An 18,976-nucleotide genomic window follows, 5' to 3' on the forward strand; every position below is an offset into this window, starting at 1 on the left:
AGCAGTCATTACACCCGTCATTACATAGCATAATCATTTTGTTATTTTCCGAGTTTTTTATCTCTCTCCGCCGGGAACTATTCACTTTGACGACTTTTAAAACATCAACGAATTTTGTTATTGACACTTAAATAAAGTAATTAAGTAAATGAACAAAATTTTGGAATTTCGATGCGTACGCAAGGAAGGACGAAATAATTATTAACCGGGTTACAAATTCTTGATGAGATGTCCGATTTTAGGCTTGCCTAAATCTATCCAAATCTTGCCTTTAGTTAATTTAATTCCACAGAATGAGATTGAATTAAGCTGGCTATTCATTCACTATTGTGAAATCATCTTAGCTGATGAGAATTTCTTTTCCTTGTCGTTTAAGGGGTTTTGCAAGGATTTTAACAGTTTTTTGAACAGACAAAATTTATATTTGTATCGAAAATTTATATTTGTGTCCACTTTTATTAACAATGCTATGTTAGTTCACTGAAACTGTTAACAAGCGCCTTTGGCTGCGGCCAGATGGCTAGGATGGAAATGGATTGCAGCTAGAAGGTTGAGACTAAATCTCAAGTTGTCTCTATAGCCGTAGTTTGATTTATATCCGCAAATTTAAAGGCTGTATTGTATCTTCCTTGATGTTCAAGGATTAAAGTTATTCATGAGTTCAGTTAGCTACCAATAATTTCAGAGCCGTTTGGACCAAAAATCTGCGAATTCCTTGTGACGAATACATGACATAGAATATTCAGATCTAGAGAAGGTGGAAAAGCGAACAAGCTATGAAAAAAGTCATGTCTTTGTTTTACCTTGTTGCCTTGGGTTTTGTTCAGCACTGAGTTTTCGTAGCCTGTTTATTTTCTCCTTTCTATTCCTTTCTTTTCAAGTACGCTCAATTCTGAAAATGACTACCCAGTTATTAATCAGCCACAGTTTCCGAAACTGTTAAAGTTCACAACCTTTTTCTCTTCTTAATTCAGCGTTGTACCTACTTCAGTTCGCTGCCTTCAAAAGCCGTCAGTCTCAATCCAGGTACTCGTAAAGTTGGCTTGCCGCTAGCTTCTTTGTCACCAAGATGGACGCTCAACTCATGCACGTTTTCGCTCCTGGTGTATTTGGCGCAACTAATTCGAATAACAAAACTGTGAAAAAAAATTAGCATAAACGAGTATGTCCGTTCCAATCAAGTGACCGTGCCTATAGCAACGCACGAGAAAAATTCGCAAGATGGTGAAGAAGCAGTCATTGCATAGCATGCTCATTTTAGTATTTTACATAACTCTCCGCCGGGAATTATCACTAATCTTTTAAATGTCAAATGTTTGCGGAAATATTTATCTTTTAGTTCCTGAATTGCAGGCTACCATGACTTTCCTGTGGATAGCGTTGTTCGGTTTGTCTTTACAAATGGAAAGTGCTTTATATGATGTATAGCGCTATTTATCCCCTGAAAATCTTGGTCTCTGTGTTCTATCGTCATTGCTGTTTTAAAGTCGGTAACTCTTAAGAAAGAAGTTAACACAGAAAGAAAACAATGTAATTAGGGTCCAATAGTTATCTTATTTGCACTTCAAGATTGCGCATTTATCACCTGCATAGTGTCTCTGCATAAACATTCTGAGACCTGTGAAGGTGAATAGTGTGTCTAATTAGTGCCGAAAATTATGAAAATATATTTAATCGTGAAAGCGTTCAGTAAATTTATTGCTTCAAATTGCGTTACGTTGCCAATATTCTACTAATTTTTAGCGATTTTAGCGAGTTGGACAAAAATCGCTTTATTTAGTGCAAAATTTGTCTATAGGCCCCCAAAATTAATTTGGCATCTCGAATTGACTTAATTTAATCGTGTTGTCTCCGTGGCGCAATCGGTTAGCGCGTTCGGCTGTTAACCGAAAGGTTGGTGGTTCAAGCCCACCCGGGGACGACTTTTTTTTCCATAACAATGTAATAACAAACGTGATTTGAAATCAAGTCACTCAAAAAAATTTTGAATTTTGATCAAGAAGAAGTCACAAAACGCAGTAGAAAATTCTTTACTTGCCCTATCGTTGCTAATTTTAAAATCTATCTATGAATAATTAGTTTGGTATGACATGACATTCTATGTCAACCAAGCTTTGACAGGGCTCGTTGAGGGTTCAAGCAATCAAAACAAGCTATCATGCATTATAACCCACTCATTATTTTTTGGGCAAAACGCATCACGTGGTACAAAATCGGAAGACGGGTATCAGCGAATATACCCCGTCCGATTTGATATCCGTCGCCCGATTTTATAGGCAAGCACAAAACAAACGAATGAAGTCATGTTATTCAATTCTAACTTTTAATGAAATCACAGAGTTAAAAATCACGTAAACCAATCAACTTACATTTGTTTCAACCACAGTTACGCCAGTTTTATTACGAAGGTTTTTTGCTATAAATTTGTTGTCGGAGGGTTATAAAATAAATAAACCCCTTCTGGCTTGCTGGTATATTGGAGAGATAATGCCCTTGGCTGAAAGATTGGTCTCAAAATTTCACAGTTGCCCTCGAAGCCTCGCTTCTCGGCCAACTGTTTATTTTTCGGACAATCTTTCAGCCTTGGGCATTATCCTCCAATATACCAGCCGCCTGAAGGGGTTTATTTACAAATTATTCACTGTATTCTGCGAAATCAAAATGTAAATAGTGTCCACAATTAGTTTTTTTAAGCTAAATACTTCAGACACTTTAATAAAGTATTTCAATTCAATTTCATCAAAGAATTCCTACTCGTAAGTGCCTGAGCTAAGTGCCGGTAACCCGAGTATTGGATAAATGCGTTGCGAGTAAACAAATAAATGTTGTGGGCTTCCTAAGAAATAAATTCGTTTTCCTGAGTCACCCAATTACATATTGCTGAAGAAAAACGTTTTAGTCAACCACATACCACATGCACATATAAGTTTTCGATTCAAGTTGCATTTGTGGGTTGTTACCTTTTCACGATAATATAATAACATGCCACGTTTAAAAAGAGCGTATCCTTATGCGTTTTGTTTCAATTCTTTCCTCATGAAAACAAAAATACTGAAACGATTGATGTGTTCAGCATATCTGTTTGAGCTTTCATGCCGTAACAGTGTTTATGCGCGGTCAACACGAATTTATAGTTTTCAAGATTAATGTCGAAATTTATCATTTATTCTTGTTTGCATATACTGTATTTGAGGTTGTTAATTCCATATAGATTAATAGGCTTAAAATGGAAGCCAACAAGGTGCAAGAGGGGGGCCTTTTTAATTTATAGGTTCGAATTCGCCATGTTTAAAGGAGAAGTTCACTCCAGAATGGTCATTTTTTTCTTTACACCAATGAAAAGTTTACACAAAGATGTGCTATTCACCAAAATTTCAGCCTCCAACGTTCGCTATAACCCTACGAAATCTTTCCTAAAACTCGACAACAGAACGCCGCCATCTTGGAGCTGTTAATGTATGCGTGACGTCAAAGAGCTCATCCTAAAGTTTGGCGGGAAAATTTTAATAGTCGAAACTCCTTGTTTTTTGTATTTCTTGGAGCTCTGTTTGAGCAAAATGGAGCTGCTCAAACAGGCATTTTGACAAACAAAAGCCACTACGAAGAAACGAGGAGTTTTGAGCCAGTTTCGAGTATTTAAATTTTCCCGCCAAACTTCAGGATGAGCTCTTTGACGTCACGCATACATTAACAGCTCCAAGATGGCGGCGTTCAGTTGTCGAGTTTTGGGAAAGATTTCGTAGGGTTATAGCGCACATTGGAGGATGAAATTTTGGTGAATAACATATTTTTGTATAAACTTTTTATTAGCACAAAGAAAATAAATGGCCATTCTGGAGTGAACTTCTCCTTTAAGTTATGATTTGACGTCATAAAAGATATAACTAGAAGGATTCATCCGATAAGTTACTAAATTTTTGGTGGCTTCTGTTTACCTTTATCAGAGTAAAATGATATTCGTTTTACATAATTCTAAAATATTCAAATAAATGTGTATCACATTCTACCGTGATGCAATAATGTGAACACAGAAACAAACAAAAAAAAACAGAAAATGGTCGGGTAGATAATACGCAGTGTAAAGCTGTTTGGAAAAAAGTTTTCGTACAGTGCCGGGTTGTTCAAAGGATGGATAACGCTATCTGTTGACATATTATCTTATCTAAACACATCAATTACCCTTTAATATTATAGGAAATTAACGTTTCATGAAATTAACGCGATTTTCAAAAAATCGCTTTAATTAAAGTCGCGTTAATTTTTGTTAACTTTAGTAAGTAAAGCGTTAATTTCCGCGACCTTAATTTCCATTATTTTGCCCCCATTTTCTCGATACAGTCAAGACGTCCTTATCTCCTAGACGCTCGAAGTGGTCAGATTCCTTCGCTTAACCCATACGTTTGAGTTTAGTATCAAGAAAATTGTTTACGTCTCGGATTAAACGCTTAGTGTTGAAATAAAACATGTAATAAACTTGTCCCTGTTGTCTCAACAAGTGTTTGTTTGAGTACGTTGCGTTAATTTCCTTCGCTTTGAAATGTTACCCTCTCTTTCGCGTTAATTTACTTTATTGGGAAGTAATTTTTCCTTCGATTCGCGTTAATTTAAGTGGCGTTAATTTCAAATACCTTAATTTACACAAGCGTTAATTTCCTATAGTAAGGTAAGCTATCCACTGGATGGTGAGTTATCAGTTGGATAGCGTTATCCATTCTTTGAACAATCTGGACCTGAAAGGTATTGTGGGTAATGACTGTTTAATAATCCCTGATCGATGTTTATGGTGTTCCATCGCGATGGAGGACGTTTTTTAAATCTATAGCGCTGAAACACAGCGAACTTCGATAACGCAACAGTAACCACCATTAGCCATAAAACCTTTCGGCATTGTCGAATACCCTTTTACGCTGAAGGACAAACATTGACACAGAGAAGACTTCTGGGTAAGGAAAGAAAGTGCAATCTCACTGAAGTTCACGCACTGCATGTCGTTTATAGTCTTTTTATTTGCATCACTGATTACTTTACAGGTTCACAAATTTCTCAATTTGTTCTACAGTGGCAAATGAAATGAAATTGCAGATCAATTTTGTTACAGAATACTCATCTAATGGTTATAGTATCCTTATCAATGGTCATGAAACAAACAAATTTATAAGGGATCCATCCATTAGCAGCTTTTCTCGGATCAACAATCCTGTCTCCATTTCCGTCCCTGTCAGTGGCGGGGGTGCCTCCAGCTTTGTGAGACCAGTGTCCGTTATTGTCCAAACGGTACCAGTGATAATCGCAATCCCCTGGGCAACCTCTTTCGCCTGTGCAATAAAAAATATAGCTTTTTGTTTTATTATGGTCAGTATTCTTTATTTTTGAGTAATGAAGGCTAAGTAACACGACATCGTCGATTTATAAATGTGTTTTAAAACAAACTGTGATATATCAGGCTAAGTACTTTTAAACCACACCGGCAAACCCACTGTGATCATTTTCAACATTCTGATTTCTTTGATGTGGCCTCATGGCTATTAAATCTACATCTACATTTAATTTGTTGGTAGAAAGTCCATACGGATATCACACCAACGTCTAAAAAATAAGTAAAAATACAATATGTACATATATAATAACTGAAAAATTCTAAATTAATTCTAAAAATCTAAAAATTCTAAAAATCTAAAAATTCTAAAATTATATGGGTAAACCACTAAATTAATAAAAATGCTCGCGCAGTCCAGACTGGAAAGACGTAAGAGAGTCGGACTCAACAAGCGCCGCAGGGAGTGCATTCCACTCTCTTATGGTCCTCGGAAAATACGAGTAAAAATACGCGTTTTTCGTTGCTCTATATTGCGTATATTTGAAATTATGGCTGCCGCGAGTTCTGGATTCATTTTGTCTACTAAGATAGGAGTCAACATTTATATCTACAAGGTCGTGACTCATTTTATATAGTAATGTAAGTCGGAAAGATTTTCTTCGTTGTTCCAATGTTTGCCAGCCCAACTCCTGGATCATATCAGTTACACTGGCGGTTGGGTGGTAGTCGTTTGTGCAAAACCGCGCCGCTTTCCTCTGTACTCTTTTGAGGGAGTTTATGTCCTTTTGGAGATAAGGATCCCAGGCTGCGCAAGCGTATTCGAGCTTTGGGCGAACAATAGCTGTGTATGCAGTTTCTTTCACATTCTTGGGGCAATTCCAGAGGTTTCTTTTAATCATTCCCAGAACCTTGCTTGCTTTGCCAGAGATGGATGAGACGTGATTTGACCATTTCAAGTTGTCGTTCAGGATTACTCCTAGATGAGAAATAGAGTCAACTTGTTCCAACTCGATTCCACAAAAGACATACTTTCTTAGAGAGACAGATGGTCTTGCACTTAGCAGGATTAAATGACATCTGCCTCTTGCTTTGCCACAGTTCCAGTTTCCTTAGGTCCTCCTGGAGTAAACCCCCTTTCTCCACGCTTGAAACAATACCGTATAGAAGTGCATCATCCGCAAAAAGCCTGATTGAGGATTTCAGGTTACCAGGCAGGTCATTGATGTACAATAGGAAAGGCAAAGGTCCTAATACGGTTCCTTGAGGCACGCCAGAGGTTACTTGAGCGGGATTAGAGCGCTTGCCCTCGCACACCACAGACTGAGAGCGGTTTGTCAAGAACGATTCCATCCAGCTTAACAAAGGTCCGCGGATACCATTGTTGTGTAGCTTGTAAATTAGGCGTTTGTGAGGAACCTTATCGAAGGCCTTACTGAAATTCAAAACAGCAGCATTAACAGAGTTATTTTCTTGGATGGTTTTGGCCATATCGTGAATGGTCAAAATCAGCTGGGTTACAGTGGATCGTTTTGCTCTGAATCCATGTTGCACGTCTGTTAAGATCGCGTGATGTTCTAAGTGCTTCATTATGTGACTGTGGATAATATGCTCAAGGACCTTTGATGAAATGCAGGTTAATGAGATCGGTCTATAATTAGCAGGGTCCGATTTTTCTCCATTCTTGAACACACCACATACGTTGGCGTGTTTCCATTTGGATGGTACATGGCCGGCATCAATGGAGGTTTGGTAAATTGCTGCTAGTATAGGACCGATTTCCACGGCATAATCCTTCAGGAACCACAGGGGTATCTCATCCGGGCCACTGGCTTTATTTGGTTTCAGAGACTGCAACTGCTTGATAACTCCTGGGATCGTAACAATGAGTGGGCCAATAGCTGGTTTTGGTTCAGTACCGACAGCCGGGATGGTAGTGGGATCTTCATTTGTAAACACACTAGAGAATTGTTTGCTCAAAATTTCCGATTAGTAGAGGCTTTGTTTCTAGAAGCTACTACATCTGTTTACTAATTAAGCGTCCGCTGGCCAACCCGACCAATAAAACCTCAACAATAAGGGGTATATAGTTTGCAATGGTAAATAACTAAAAACAAGAATAAGTAACCGCAGGGAAAAGTAAGTTAAAGTAAAGTAAAGTAAAACTTTATTTACACAGGGTGGCCCATTCAGCTCAAAGGCTGGTCTCCATAGGGACCTGTAACTTAAAAAATTAAATTACATCAAAGAGTTTTCATGAACTATTTACATTTAAAAAGCCTAATAAAAATACAATACTAGAAATTTTAAAGAACTACATTAAAAACCTAAAAATACAATACAAAATCACATTTAAAGCCTTAAATAGTAGTAAAATGTCAAAATTATGATAAAAGGAAATGTCTTGCTCGGCGGCAGAACGTTTCAATGTTTTCACTCTTCACAATGTTTAAAGGGAGTTTGTTAAAAAGTTTTGCGCCAGTGAAAAAAATGTCCTTTTCCCAAAACTTTTTTTAATATTTGGTAGGGATAGCCTCATACTTTGTGTTGTGGAATAATTGTGAATGTTTGAAAATCTACCAAAAAATGATGAAAAGTAACTAGGAACTAATGAGTGAAGACAGAGGAAAACTAGTTTAACCCTATGGTAACCGCGCCTGCTGGAAAGAGTCGACCAGTGCAGCTGCTCTATTGCTTCAGATGAGCGTCTAATAATCCGTGCAGATCTATTCTGTAGGCGCTGTAGACGATCTATATCTTACTTTAGTAGAAACTCAGCTGTGTTCTATTGGAAATCCGCGAATCTGATTGGTTCTCTCACTGATTTCTATTTACCTACTAGAAGATGGTTTTCCATGTTCTATAAGAAAATAATGCACGCTTGTGGTCTATAAAAGCTGCTAGTGGATGCCCGAGCCGTAAGGCGAGGGCATTCAGCTGCTTTATAGACCTCAAAAGTGCATTATTTTCTTATAGGACATAGGAAAACCATCTTCTAGTGGGTTTAGAATATAGCATTAAAAAGAGCAACACAACATCACACGCAACATCGGTAAAAGTGAAAGTTTAGTTTATTATTTTCTTTGGCGGCTTCTTTATAATTATAAATAAACCAAGATACCATTTCATTCATATTTCCTTTCTCCGACTACCAAAAGATTCTCACAAAGCCGACAAATCTAGTTGAAATATTTACGCATTCAAGCCTACTTCAATTTCATTCAAATGAAAAATTTCCATGCGTTCGTTTCGCAGCAAGTTTTTTAAATTCGCCTCTAATTTCGATTTAAAAAGAACAAAAGTGGAGTGTTCTGTCTTCAGATTGTGGCTAAAAAAGGTTTCTTACCTCAAAGCGTTTCTAGAGTCCAGCTTGTTTTGCTAAATAGTTTCCAAACAATTTCGGCAGTTCACGGCAAAATAGTGGCGTACACAACTCCAAAGAACAACAGCAATTTTCAACGATTCTTTCTTAATCTGTCGCTTCCTTTGGCACTGTCTTACTTCCATTTAAGCATGTAAAACGTTTCTGATAAAAACTTGCTGCTTTAAAGCATCATTTAAACAACAAAACAAGAGAATAGAGGCGAAGTCGACGAAGTCGCGCGTTCAGCAAAATTCGACAAACAATTCGCACATCCGGGGTACCGGGCTTCTATAGTTTTCAGCTATGTTCTATTAAAAATAATGCCCGCTAGAATTCCATTGCGCGTATACAGCGGCTATATTCTAATCGCCGTTAGCATAACCACACTGACCTACTATTGGTAATCGCGCAATCTGATTGGCTACACAGGTGCCTACTATCGATCCGTAGAAGGCTCTCGGAGCGCGCACTTAGTCTTCGCTGAATTTTATCAATCAAAACCTACAATAAATCAATTCTAGCGATATTCTGAGTTTAATAGATCGGTCAGTGGGTTATGCTAACACAATTAGACGGCTCGCTCTCGGTTTCTACCGGCTTTTGATAGTTGGCTCGGGGCTTCGCCCCTCGCCAACTATCAGCCGGTAGAAACCTCGAGCTTGCCGTCTAATTGTTAAATAGAAAACAGTCGCGCGCTCGAGTAGCTCTTTTAGCGGTAAATTTTCTCGATTTTTGTCTTTGTGCACAATATTGTAGGTTTTGGACTGCAATCCTTTAGCGTTTCAACTAAAACAATTAGACTACTCGCCCTCGTTTTCTATGAGCGATAGTCAACTCGGCTGCGCCTCGTTGACTATTTGCTCATAGAAAACTCGGGCTCGTAGTCTAATTGTTAAGTAGAAGGTTACTCCAGGCAATGTCACAGTAATCAAAGGATAAAATTTAAGAACGATTATGCGTGCACTTACCAAGGTAAACAAACAGTGCAGCCAGGTGTCTTGGTCCTGATGGAGCGCACATATGCTTCCGTGTTGGCGTAAATATACAGCCATCAGCCTCTGCGGCACGTTTGACGTCCTCCCCAGTAAACGGGATAGGAAACATCTGTCCTGTCCCTCTGCCAGGCTGTGCAAAGGTATTGGTCTTGACGTTGCTGGCGTAGTTGTAACAGTTGTTTCTTGTTACATTAACACCATTCCATTTACTTGGGCGGTACCACGGGGCATAACGTTTTGCTGGATTTGTCACGTTGGCTGAGACGGTTCCACTTCTAATTTCTCTCCTGACAATGCTTTTAATCTCACTCGATATCTTGCCATCAGGGATGCTTCCGAGTAAAAGCAGCTGAAGGCTCTCTGTTTCTGAACCAACAACCAATTTCTCCGTCAGCTTTTCTCCATTTTTTTCCTCCTGCACTACAAATCCCTCGTAGCCAAGCTTCGAAGGCGCCTGTTGCGGGCTAAATGTTGTCGCAGTCCTCAAAAGATTCTTTATTTCCCCGTACTTTGGATGATCACTCTCAATTGTCCACGTTGGGTCCGGCATACCAGAAAACACCTCCAAAGTCACAATAAAGCGGTCTTCACCTAAAAAGGTCAAAAAATTAAAAAAATTTTGCCTTTAGATTCTGTGGCTTGCTTGGGGTTAATTTTTCGCAAGAGTGCTCTGGTTTCGCGGTGGCCGATCCGCGAACACGAACGTGAAGCACTGAGAAGCACGGGGACCAAAGCACTTGCACAAAAAATCCACCAGCTACGCAGTGCACTTCTCTAGCGCATTGTGGAAGTTTCTAATAATTAAAGGTAGCAAGTTAAGTGGACGTGGATGACCATGTCACTTGAATCTAATCGCGCAAAATTATATACTTGCAGATCCAGTGTTATTGGGGTTAGTTCTTGCGTTCCCTATCTACAAAAGGTGGCGATAATAAAATACGTTATCGACGAACTTTATAATGAGTTGCTAAAAAATTTTCATTCGACTTACCAAAAATATTAATTCTTTCACGGCTAGGTGTCCTTTTAGAACTGTAGCCGTGCAAGGCTTAAGGCGAAACATGTGCTAAGAAAATTTAATGCACAAGAACATTTTAGCGCTGCTTAACAAACCTAAAGAATAAAGCTGTATTACCTGAATATAAAAAAAGAAATGCGGTGTTTTGTGCGATTATTAAATTCATTCAAGTATTGCTAGCCCCAAGCAGGTCGCTGAATACAAAAGATGACAGCCACCGTAATGAACATTTCATAATATGGTTTCTTAGCTACAAGGATGTTGTGCTCCAAAAATGGAAATACATTTTTTAAAGCTGCAACGATGTGAGATCGAACACTAGAGATTTTTCCTACCCATGGTTACCGTATACCTTCCCGGGAGTCAAAACAAATTGTAAGCGCACTGTTTTAAAAATTATTTCGATTTAATTTTTTTCAACTGCCCGGAAAGAACAGCTCGGATACCCAAAATGACCGATGTCTTTTCTAGCAAATGTATCGGGCATCGAATTCAGCTGAACGAAAAAAACTTCTGCATAGTATCAGTCGCAGGAAGTTAATCTTCAAAACGGTGTGAGGCTTTAGCGATATTCCAATTGGTTGCTTCGAAATTTATCTGTCAATTTTAGGTATCATATAAGCCATAGCGGGAGATCTATTTCGAAAAATAGAAATCCTTCACACGGTTGTTTTGCTAAATGTCTTGGGAATCTTCGGTTCAAATTTCGTGGCAATCCACAAAATTCACATATCCTCTAAATCCATATAAAGAGGAGACGCTCGCATAAAAACAAAGTCGTTTTTTCGCTTCTAAAGGTTTACGAACATTTCACGCATTTGCTGCGCCATAAGTTAACGCTGTTGATACTGCAGTCGCCTATATACTGGGAAAAACCAGGCTGTAGAAAGCCAGGAGATGCCAAATGAGTTTCAAGAGGGGCTCTAACCTGAAATCATACCCTCCCTCCCTACTACTGCTGCGGGGGAAAAAGAACGCCTGATCGCAGGTTAGAGGGGCTCTGGAGAGGAAAACATTACGCGCTTTGAAGTCGCTTGTTTGTAGGACATGGAAAGAAAATAAGTATAATTGTAAATTGTAAATTTGTAAATTTTTCGTGAAGAAACTAGCAAACATTCAAGGGTAAATAAAGTTTCATGTCATGTCATGTTATGTTAAGTCTTGGAAGCAGGGAAAAACAGGATTAGAAACATAGAATTGCAGGTGGCCGTTGTTTTCTATGATATTAACCTGTAACCGTTCGGGCAGAGCATTAAGATGTCATCACTCGCACTATTTTGACAATGAGTAAGATTCACTGATAAACAAAGAAATTCGTTTTAATGCGAGCACAATGAAACTACGATCGACCCTACTAGAATTCTTCGCGCAAAATTATGCTTTCCAACGATAATGAACTGAAAGAAGGGAATAAGACGACTGTCAAAATAAACTCTTAAACGAAATGTCTCTTAAACTAAAGAATGACTTATTGGTTACGTTCCTTCGCCAGATAGCCAGGTTTCTATTTTCTGATCATGATCTTAGCATTCCCGAAAGTTTGTCGTTAAAAAGGTCTAATCTTAAATACATAACGCACTGTGATGTTTTAAAGTATACATCCCATGTATTCATAGAAGAAATAAGACAAGCATACAACCCAACGCAATTGTAAAGTTTTACCACAGTGGCATATTTCTTTTGAGAGCTTCAGCTAGAAAGTTGAAAACCATGTCTTTGTGTTTGCCAAGTTAATAATGTATTTTGTCGCCATGTTCATGCAAGTTCTTATTTAAAACAGAGTTTTATATGCACGGTCGTAAAGTATTTCGTGCTATAAACTAGGGTCCGTGTCCGTGATCACATATTTTATACAATCTAGGGAATTATTGTTTACTCTTGGTTCGCTCTCAGCAAAAGCGGTCCACGAAAGTTACTTATTATAAACCAGAAAAAAAAACTTTCTAAAATTTTAATTAATATTTGTATTGCTTTGCAATATCTCTTTTTTGACTTTTCAACAGTGTACTTTTTATTCTAAACATGGCTTTTGTTACAATGCACGAGCTTGGGTCACTGTTAAATAAAATATGGCAACATAAATATTCTCTTGTAAGATCGTTGTGAAAATTTCAAGCTGGCTTGTCAATTCAATATAATATTTAACGCTTACCGTGATTTTGAAAAGGTTATAAATAACTGTCTACCGGAAATCACATCTTTGTTATTTAACTTACAAGGGCATTGACCGTGCCAACAATGTGGTAAACTGAGGCGTGAGTTTGCAACTGCTTCCTTACTTTAAGAATGTGTACTGTTAACAATGATAAATGCTTCTTCAAACGCAAAATAAATCATATTGTAATTAAGTATCAAATCATTATTTGCTTAGAACTTTTAGAGTCAGTTCTCATCCCAGTTTTGTTAACCCTGAGCAACGTTATCAATAGAAAACAGAAGAATTCCATAAGTATAAGCTTAACTCAATGCGATAAGACAAACAGTGCTATATTTAACTATTATTCACCGAAGTGGAGGTGAATAGTACTTTGCTAATCACCTCCGAGTTAACCAATTAGCCCGTGCGAAAAGCTAGCAATATTTACTTGTGTGGTATATACTAATTTTTCATAGTACAGTTCAGTGTAGGATACGATTACTTACAAATGTAATCTGTATCATAACTAAATTTTGGAACGTAAATATCATAGACTTTGTAAAAAAAAAAATGTTAGAGAATTTTTTTCATATCAGTGTTGCTTACCATAAGCACGTCCTTGAATACAAAAGAAGAGGAAAGCCACAGTAAACGGAAAGTACCATCGAGCCATAGTCACCTAGGTATCTCAGAGAGCTTAACCGCTAGCAATTCTAACTGTTCTTTTCTCCGCAGCCAAGGCGAAACGCGTGTAGTCATCAGCTACTTTGCTTTCTCATAAATGAGGTTCGCATACAGACTTGCATGTGGCTGTTAAGGGATTCTCAGTCATGAACCTGTTACTGGGTGAAATGGTTCGTACAGAGCAGAAAAGAATTAACGCTTGACTAGTTAGTCCTTGAGTAAGAATGAGTCGGATGAAAAAGCTCGTTTCACCGGGCGCATGACTAAGAAATTTCTTGAATGCAAATGGATGTGAAACCCAACGCAACCGTAAAGCACTATTGAGCAATGGTGACGATCTTACAATTGAAAACTATTAAAAATGGTGCCCTGAACACAATTCACCTGCAACAGATTAACTTTTAGAGTTATTATACAGGAACTAAAATCATGTTTTTGAAATGCTTTTACAATTTAAAATTACGCAAATTTTCAACACAATCTCCCTAATACGATTAAGACCATGAAAAGAAAAATGAACTGAAGGTCACATCGCTGGTTAGAGGTAAATATCCAACGCTATTCTCATCCACTTAAGTGAAATAATTATTTGTGAGTATGTATCTTCGCTATTGCGAAGAAACGTTTACTTTCTTGCACAAGCAAAGCTCTCGCTTTGAAGGGTTTCTGAAATTACAGGTTTTTAAGTTGAAAGGACGTTTTTTGGATAATTTCTGACAAGCCTAAGCACCGTCGACTCAATCAATAACTCTTACTCTACGCATAACTGATTAGTCAAAGTTGTGACCTATTCAAGCAGTTCGCGTTTATGCCCTGAACAACATGACTTAGTGACGGGTTCGTGTCTTAGAAATCTTTTCACGGCCACTTAACATTCGAAATGTTGTATATCATTTGAGTCGTCGCTATACAGAAGAAACGTTTACTTCCTAGCACAAGCAAAGCTCTAGCTATGACTGAGGATATCTAAGTTTTTAGGTTTTAATTTAAGAGGACGTTTTTCGCTGGTCTCAGACAAGCCTGTGCGCTCTCGATTCAATCATTAATTATTCCTACTCTACGCCCGATTAGACAAAATGGTGACCTATTCAAGCAGTTCATGTTTATGCCCTGAACTACTTGACTTGGTGACGGGGTTCGTACCTTAGAAAACTTTTTACGGTCATACACTCGAAATTCGTACATCATTTATAAGCATTATCACTATAGAAAGAGAAACACTTCCACAATTCTAGCACAAGCAAAGCTCTAGCTATGGCGCGGTGGTGTTTCACAGTTGTGGTGGCTTTCATTTTCTTCAGTATTCAAGAAATTGCTTATGGTAAGTAATTCTTGGCCTCTGATTTCTTAATAAGTTTGTAGCTTTTATAGCTAAGCTTACTGTATACCGTAAAATTCCGGTTATAAGCCCTGGGCTTATACAAGTTCGTAAGGGGTTTTGGGTGGGCTTATAAACGGAGGGGCTTATATCCGGGAGGGCTTATAAGCGGAATAAAAAGAACGTTTTGAAATGAGCCACGGAAGTGTTCAACGAATTACGTTTTTAAGTTAAAAACGCATAATAAAGTAACATTTAGCCCTGTTCAGTACTGTCATCCGGCAGAGGGGGGCTTATATCCGGGAGGGCTTATAATCGGATGTATTTTTTTGTTTCCAGATGGATGGGCCTATAACCGGAGGGGCTTATAAGTGGGAGGGCTTATAACCGGAATTTTACGGTATTTAAACTGAACTGATAGTACGATTTGAAAACGTAATTTTTGTCCCTTTTTGTCAGTTTCTGTGTGTGGAAGTGTTGTATGAGATTACCCGAAACAAACAAGGATTTGTTTTATCAGTGTTAACTAACAAGTTTCAAACGAAAACTTCAAACTACTTTTTATTATCCAAATGCGTCTAAAAATAATTACATAGCTGAATTACATTGTCACATAATATACTTGTAATAGTTCTAACTAAGCTGCCCCCGCCTTTTTATAATTTGTTTTACAGCAATAATCTAAGATTAGTGGAGTCTTAATGTCGCGTTTAATTATTGATGCCGATGGACTTCACAGTTAGGCTTCTTTTTCTGACACCGTTGCGCCCTAAAAAAATCACAAGTTCAAGTCGAATATATTAATTTCTAGGCCAAAAAGCCTAAGAGTAACAAAATTTGGCAGATTCAAACATTCGAGAAAACAATTTTGATCCTTAATCAACCCACTCTTTGGATCAAATAAACTGACAGTTTGTTAGCGAAACGAATTACCTTGTATTGCATGACAATGTTCACGCTTTTGTTTATTACTCGTCGTAAGATTTATGCGATTTCCACTTATTTTCACGACGTTCAGTCGCTGACTAAGATAAGAAACTTTTTGTCCCTGGATGATACGGCTGTTATGCTTTCCATGTCATTTTTATTTTAATTTCAGGTACACGTTTCAGCCATTTCTTCAAGCAACAGATGTTTTTTTGTGATCACAGCGCGACGGCCATTTTTATTCTTTGCCACACTGACTTCCGTTGCTCTTTCAATACTGACTTAATCCATTTTTCGAGACCACCTTTTTTGACAGATTCAATACAATATCATTCTTTCGCCTTCTCTCCTGACTCTCCTTGCTAACGAGAGTGAATTAAAGCGCGCATTTTAAAGGGTTTGGTTGTATGCCAGTAAAACGCGTACGAGTTCCTACGTATTCTAGTCGTATTTTGACGTACCCATACGAATAAGCTACCCCTTTAAGTTAGTTTCACCTTCGAATGTTTATCCACAAAAAAATTCTACTGGAAAACAACGCAGGTAATTCGTTAAATACAAGTATGTATAGCTAGAGAAACTGCTTTTCAGACAAAAATATTTTTTAGTAAGAGACAAGCTTAACACCTTGCGAGCAGAGTTCCTTTCAAAACGTTTATCGCGAAGCCGAAATCGGTTTATTTTCTGTAGTTTTCTGACAGGACTAAATGCTTTGTGATGCTACATCTGTGCTTTACTTGTTACGCCAGTTGCTTTTCTTGAATATCCTTCTGTGATGAACCTTTCCGTGAGTACCGTTCATTTTAAGGGGGTATAGAATGGAACCTCGATAAACGTGGGTCTCGGAAAATTTTGGCCCGATCTCGAATCTCGGCTTTTAAAATAAGCGTCTCGGAATCGCGGGCTTGCTAAAAATTGACTCGTCTCGGAGTCTCGAATTTCACTGACTTACAACAACAATTTCCTAAAAGTATTTCGTGAAATAGCTCCTTCCTAATTTTTGTCAGTCATTTCGTGTTTTCTGACACTTGATTGTCCATCAATTTTTTAACTTAGGTCAAATTATTGCTCGGTTGAATAAGCGAATCGACGAACTATGAATTTCCTTCTCCGCCAGATGCCTGCTACATTGCTCTTGGAAACCATGCATTGCGCGAGCAGTTTATTCACTAATCTGTAGGTTGCGCGGATTCCCAGAATTAGCTGAAGGCTCTTAGCCAATGTGAAGACAGCTAGTGACTACAATGTATAATAAAACCAATTAAATGTATTACAGTTTTTTACGAGTTGTGGTTACGTTTTTGTTGGGTTGTATTGACTACACTTCTGTACTTCTCTATAGGAAGCCAAGATAATTGCTTTGGTAACTCTTGCTACACGTTCTCAGACAATGAATCGGGCCAATCATGGTCTCAGAACCGAATCACCTGCCAAGGTAAAGGAGGCGACCTTGTTTCCATAGAAACCGAAGACGAATGGCAGTACATCAATGACGAGATTCAAAAGCTTTGCATTGGATTACCCAACGAATGGCACATAGGTTTGAAAAAGGACGACCAGGGAGTTTGGAAGTGGATAAATGGAAGCCCACTGACAATTAGCAAATGGCAAACGACAGAAGGAGAGCCATCGGGTGACGGAAATGTGGCTGTAATGTCAAAGGATTATCCACCCACAAAAAAGGGCCTATTTAATGATCTTAAAGCTACGCACCATAGAGCTTTCATTTGTGAAATACCCAAAGGTAAGACGTCAAGAGAAGACAGCAAGAAATGGAAAAACGAGGCTGTTGTATGTGTTTATTGAATTGTACGTCTGGTGGTAGCTTGGTTTCTTATTGAAAAAACAAACAAACAAAAAAGAAACAGTTTTTAGCAGGACGAATCTGTGTTTTGGGTAAATAAAAAAACAAAATCATATGGGTTCTAATAACTTTGCCTTAAGATGGCTTGTAATGGTTTATATTCCATCTTTGGCATTCTATTACAGCTACACTAATCATGTTGAGGTTAAACTTTTAGTACAACTTTGTAAAGGTTTTACCAATGAACAAATTTAAGTCACCGTGATGTCAAAAATCGTTGGATAGCAACGTCCAAAGGAGAAACGTCCTTAAGTCTTCATTTAATATTGCAACCCTCACCTTTTCCAAACTTGATCACGGTTTTTCCTGCATGTTTTAAAGCAATTTTGATATTACTTTGAAATGTGTTCTAAAAGGAGATATTTTTCATTTTATTTTTCCCTCAGCATCTTTACGAAAGTGAACTTAAATGGCCATACAAATACCAAAGAGATCAAACGAACGCATATACAGCAGACCACGCAAGAGGAATGAATCAGCAGCTAGTTTACAGTGCTTCCTTGTAGCAACAGCAGATTAATACGTGTTTCATGACTAAGATAATCAACATTAAAAGTGTAATTGATTATAAGCGATAAATAAACTAAAGATAAGTTGCGGTTGAAGTGTATCTGACTTTTTCTGGTGTACTCGTTTACAAACCTTGAAAGTGCTACTATAACAAAATTCGTTACCTCAATCAATCGCGTCCCCAGAGGCCGCGATCCTTCTGGTCTGCGCCTGGGTCGGGACCTCTGAGCTAATCTAAATCCCGCTTCAAAGGCGACCGAATCTGATTGGTTGTTGAAAACTTGTTCGTTTCACCACAATCTCCGGCGCACGCACACAATAAATTTGGATTAGCCCAGAGCTGTTGAGTTTCCCGACCGCTGGTAAAGAGGAACGCAGGCTCTGGGAACGAGATTGTTCCTCGATTTATAGTTGTGATTAATGCACATGCGCATCAGACAATAAAAAAATGAAACGGTTCATAAGCGATATTAGCTTTAGAAAAACTTCGGAAATAAAAAAACAGTGGACTTGTGTTATCGACCATGTTGTTTGCAGCCGTTTTGGTCTGGTCGCTTGGAGAATTGTGATCGGGTAAGTTTCTTTTCTTACCCATTCAGCCATGAACTTTGCAAATTTTGTTGGTGAGATACATCATAGCTTTTGGAGCGTGTCAAGTTATTTGGCACAGGAGTGGTTCCTAGAAGTTTTCCTGAGTTGTTCAATTTGTTCCATCGCACACAACAAAGCATTCGTAGTTTCATCTTAGCACAAGTCAAGTTCGAGTCAAGTTAACTTTATGTTTTTTTTTTGCTCTTTTGAAAGAAGCTGTATTAAAAAGTTGTCAAATGAAAAAGTTATTTTGT

At 38.1% G+C, this 18,976-nt stretch overlaps 2 protein-coding genes and 1 non-coding gene across 3 annotated transcripts; 2 read left to right on the forward strand and 1 right to left on the reverse strand.

Annotated features, from left to right (window-relative positions):
• Nucleotides 1–1,847: 1,847 nt before the first annotated feature.
• Nucleotides 1,848–1,921, forward strand: Trnan-guu (transfer RNA asparagine (anticodon GUU)). The gene has a single exon. It is a non-coding gene; the product is annotated as a tRNA-Asn (tRNA).
• A 3,067-nt stretch (nucleotides 1,922–4,988) lies between these two features.
• On the reverse strand, nucleotides 4,989–13,585 carry LOC144652995 (uncharacterized). The gene is made up of 3 exons (XM_078512894.1): nucleotides 13,435–13,585; nucleotides 9,647–10,264; nucleotides 4,989–5,315 (listed from the first exon to the last, which is right to left on the reverse strand). The coding sequence occupies exons 1-3, from the start codon at nucleotides 13,499–13,501 to the stop codon at nucleotides 5,104–5,106; spliced, it is 897 nt and encodes a 298-aa protein (XP_078369020.1). The 5' UTR covers nucleotides 13,502–13,585; the 3' UTR covers nucleotides 4,989–5,103.
• Nucleotides 13,586–14,689: 1,104 nt separating this feature from the next.
• On the forward strand, nucleotides 14,690–18,220 carry LOC144652996 (C-type lectin domain family 17, member A-like). The gene is made up of 3 exons (XM_078512895.1): nucleotides 14,690–14,833; nucleotides 17,100–17,501; nucleotides 18,008–18,220. Exons 1-3 carry the CDS (start codon nucleotides 14,767–14,769, stop codon nucleotides 18,022–18,024), a joined length of 486 nt encoding a protein of 161 aa, XP_078369021.1. The 5' UTR covers nucleotides 14,690–14,766; the 3' UTR covers nucleotides 18,025–18,220.
• Nucleotides 18,221–18,976: the final 756 nt, after the last annotated feature.

The sequence above is a fragment of the Oculina patagonica genome, chromosome 5 (assembly GCF_052425735.1).
Source record: "Oculina patagonica isolate OP01 chromosome 5, crgOcupat, whole genome shotgun sequence".
Lineage (NCBI taxonomy): Eukaryota > Metazoa > Cnidaria > Anthozoa > Scleractinia > Oculinidae > Oculina > Oculina patagonica.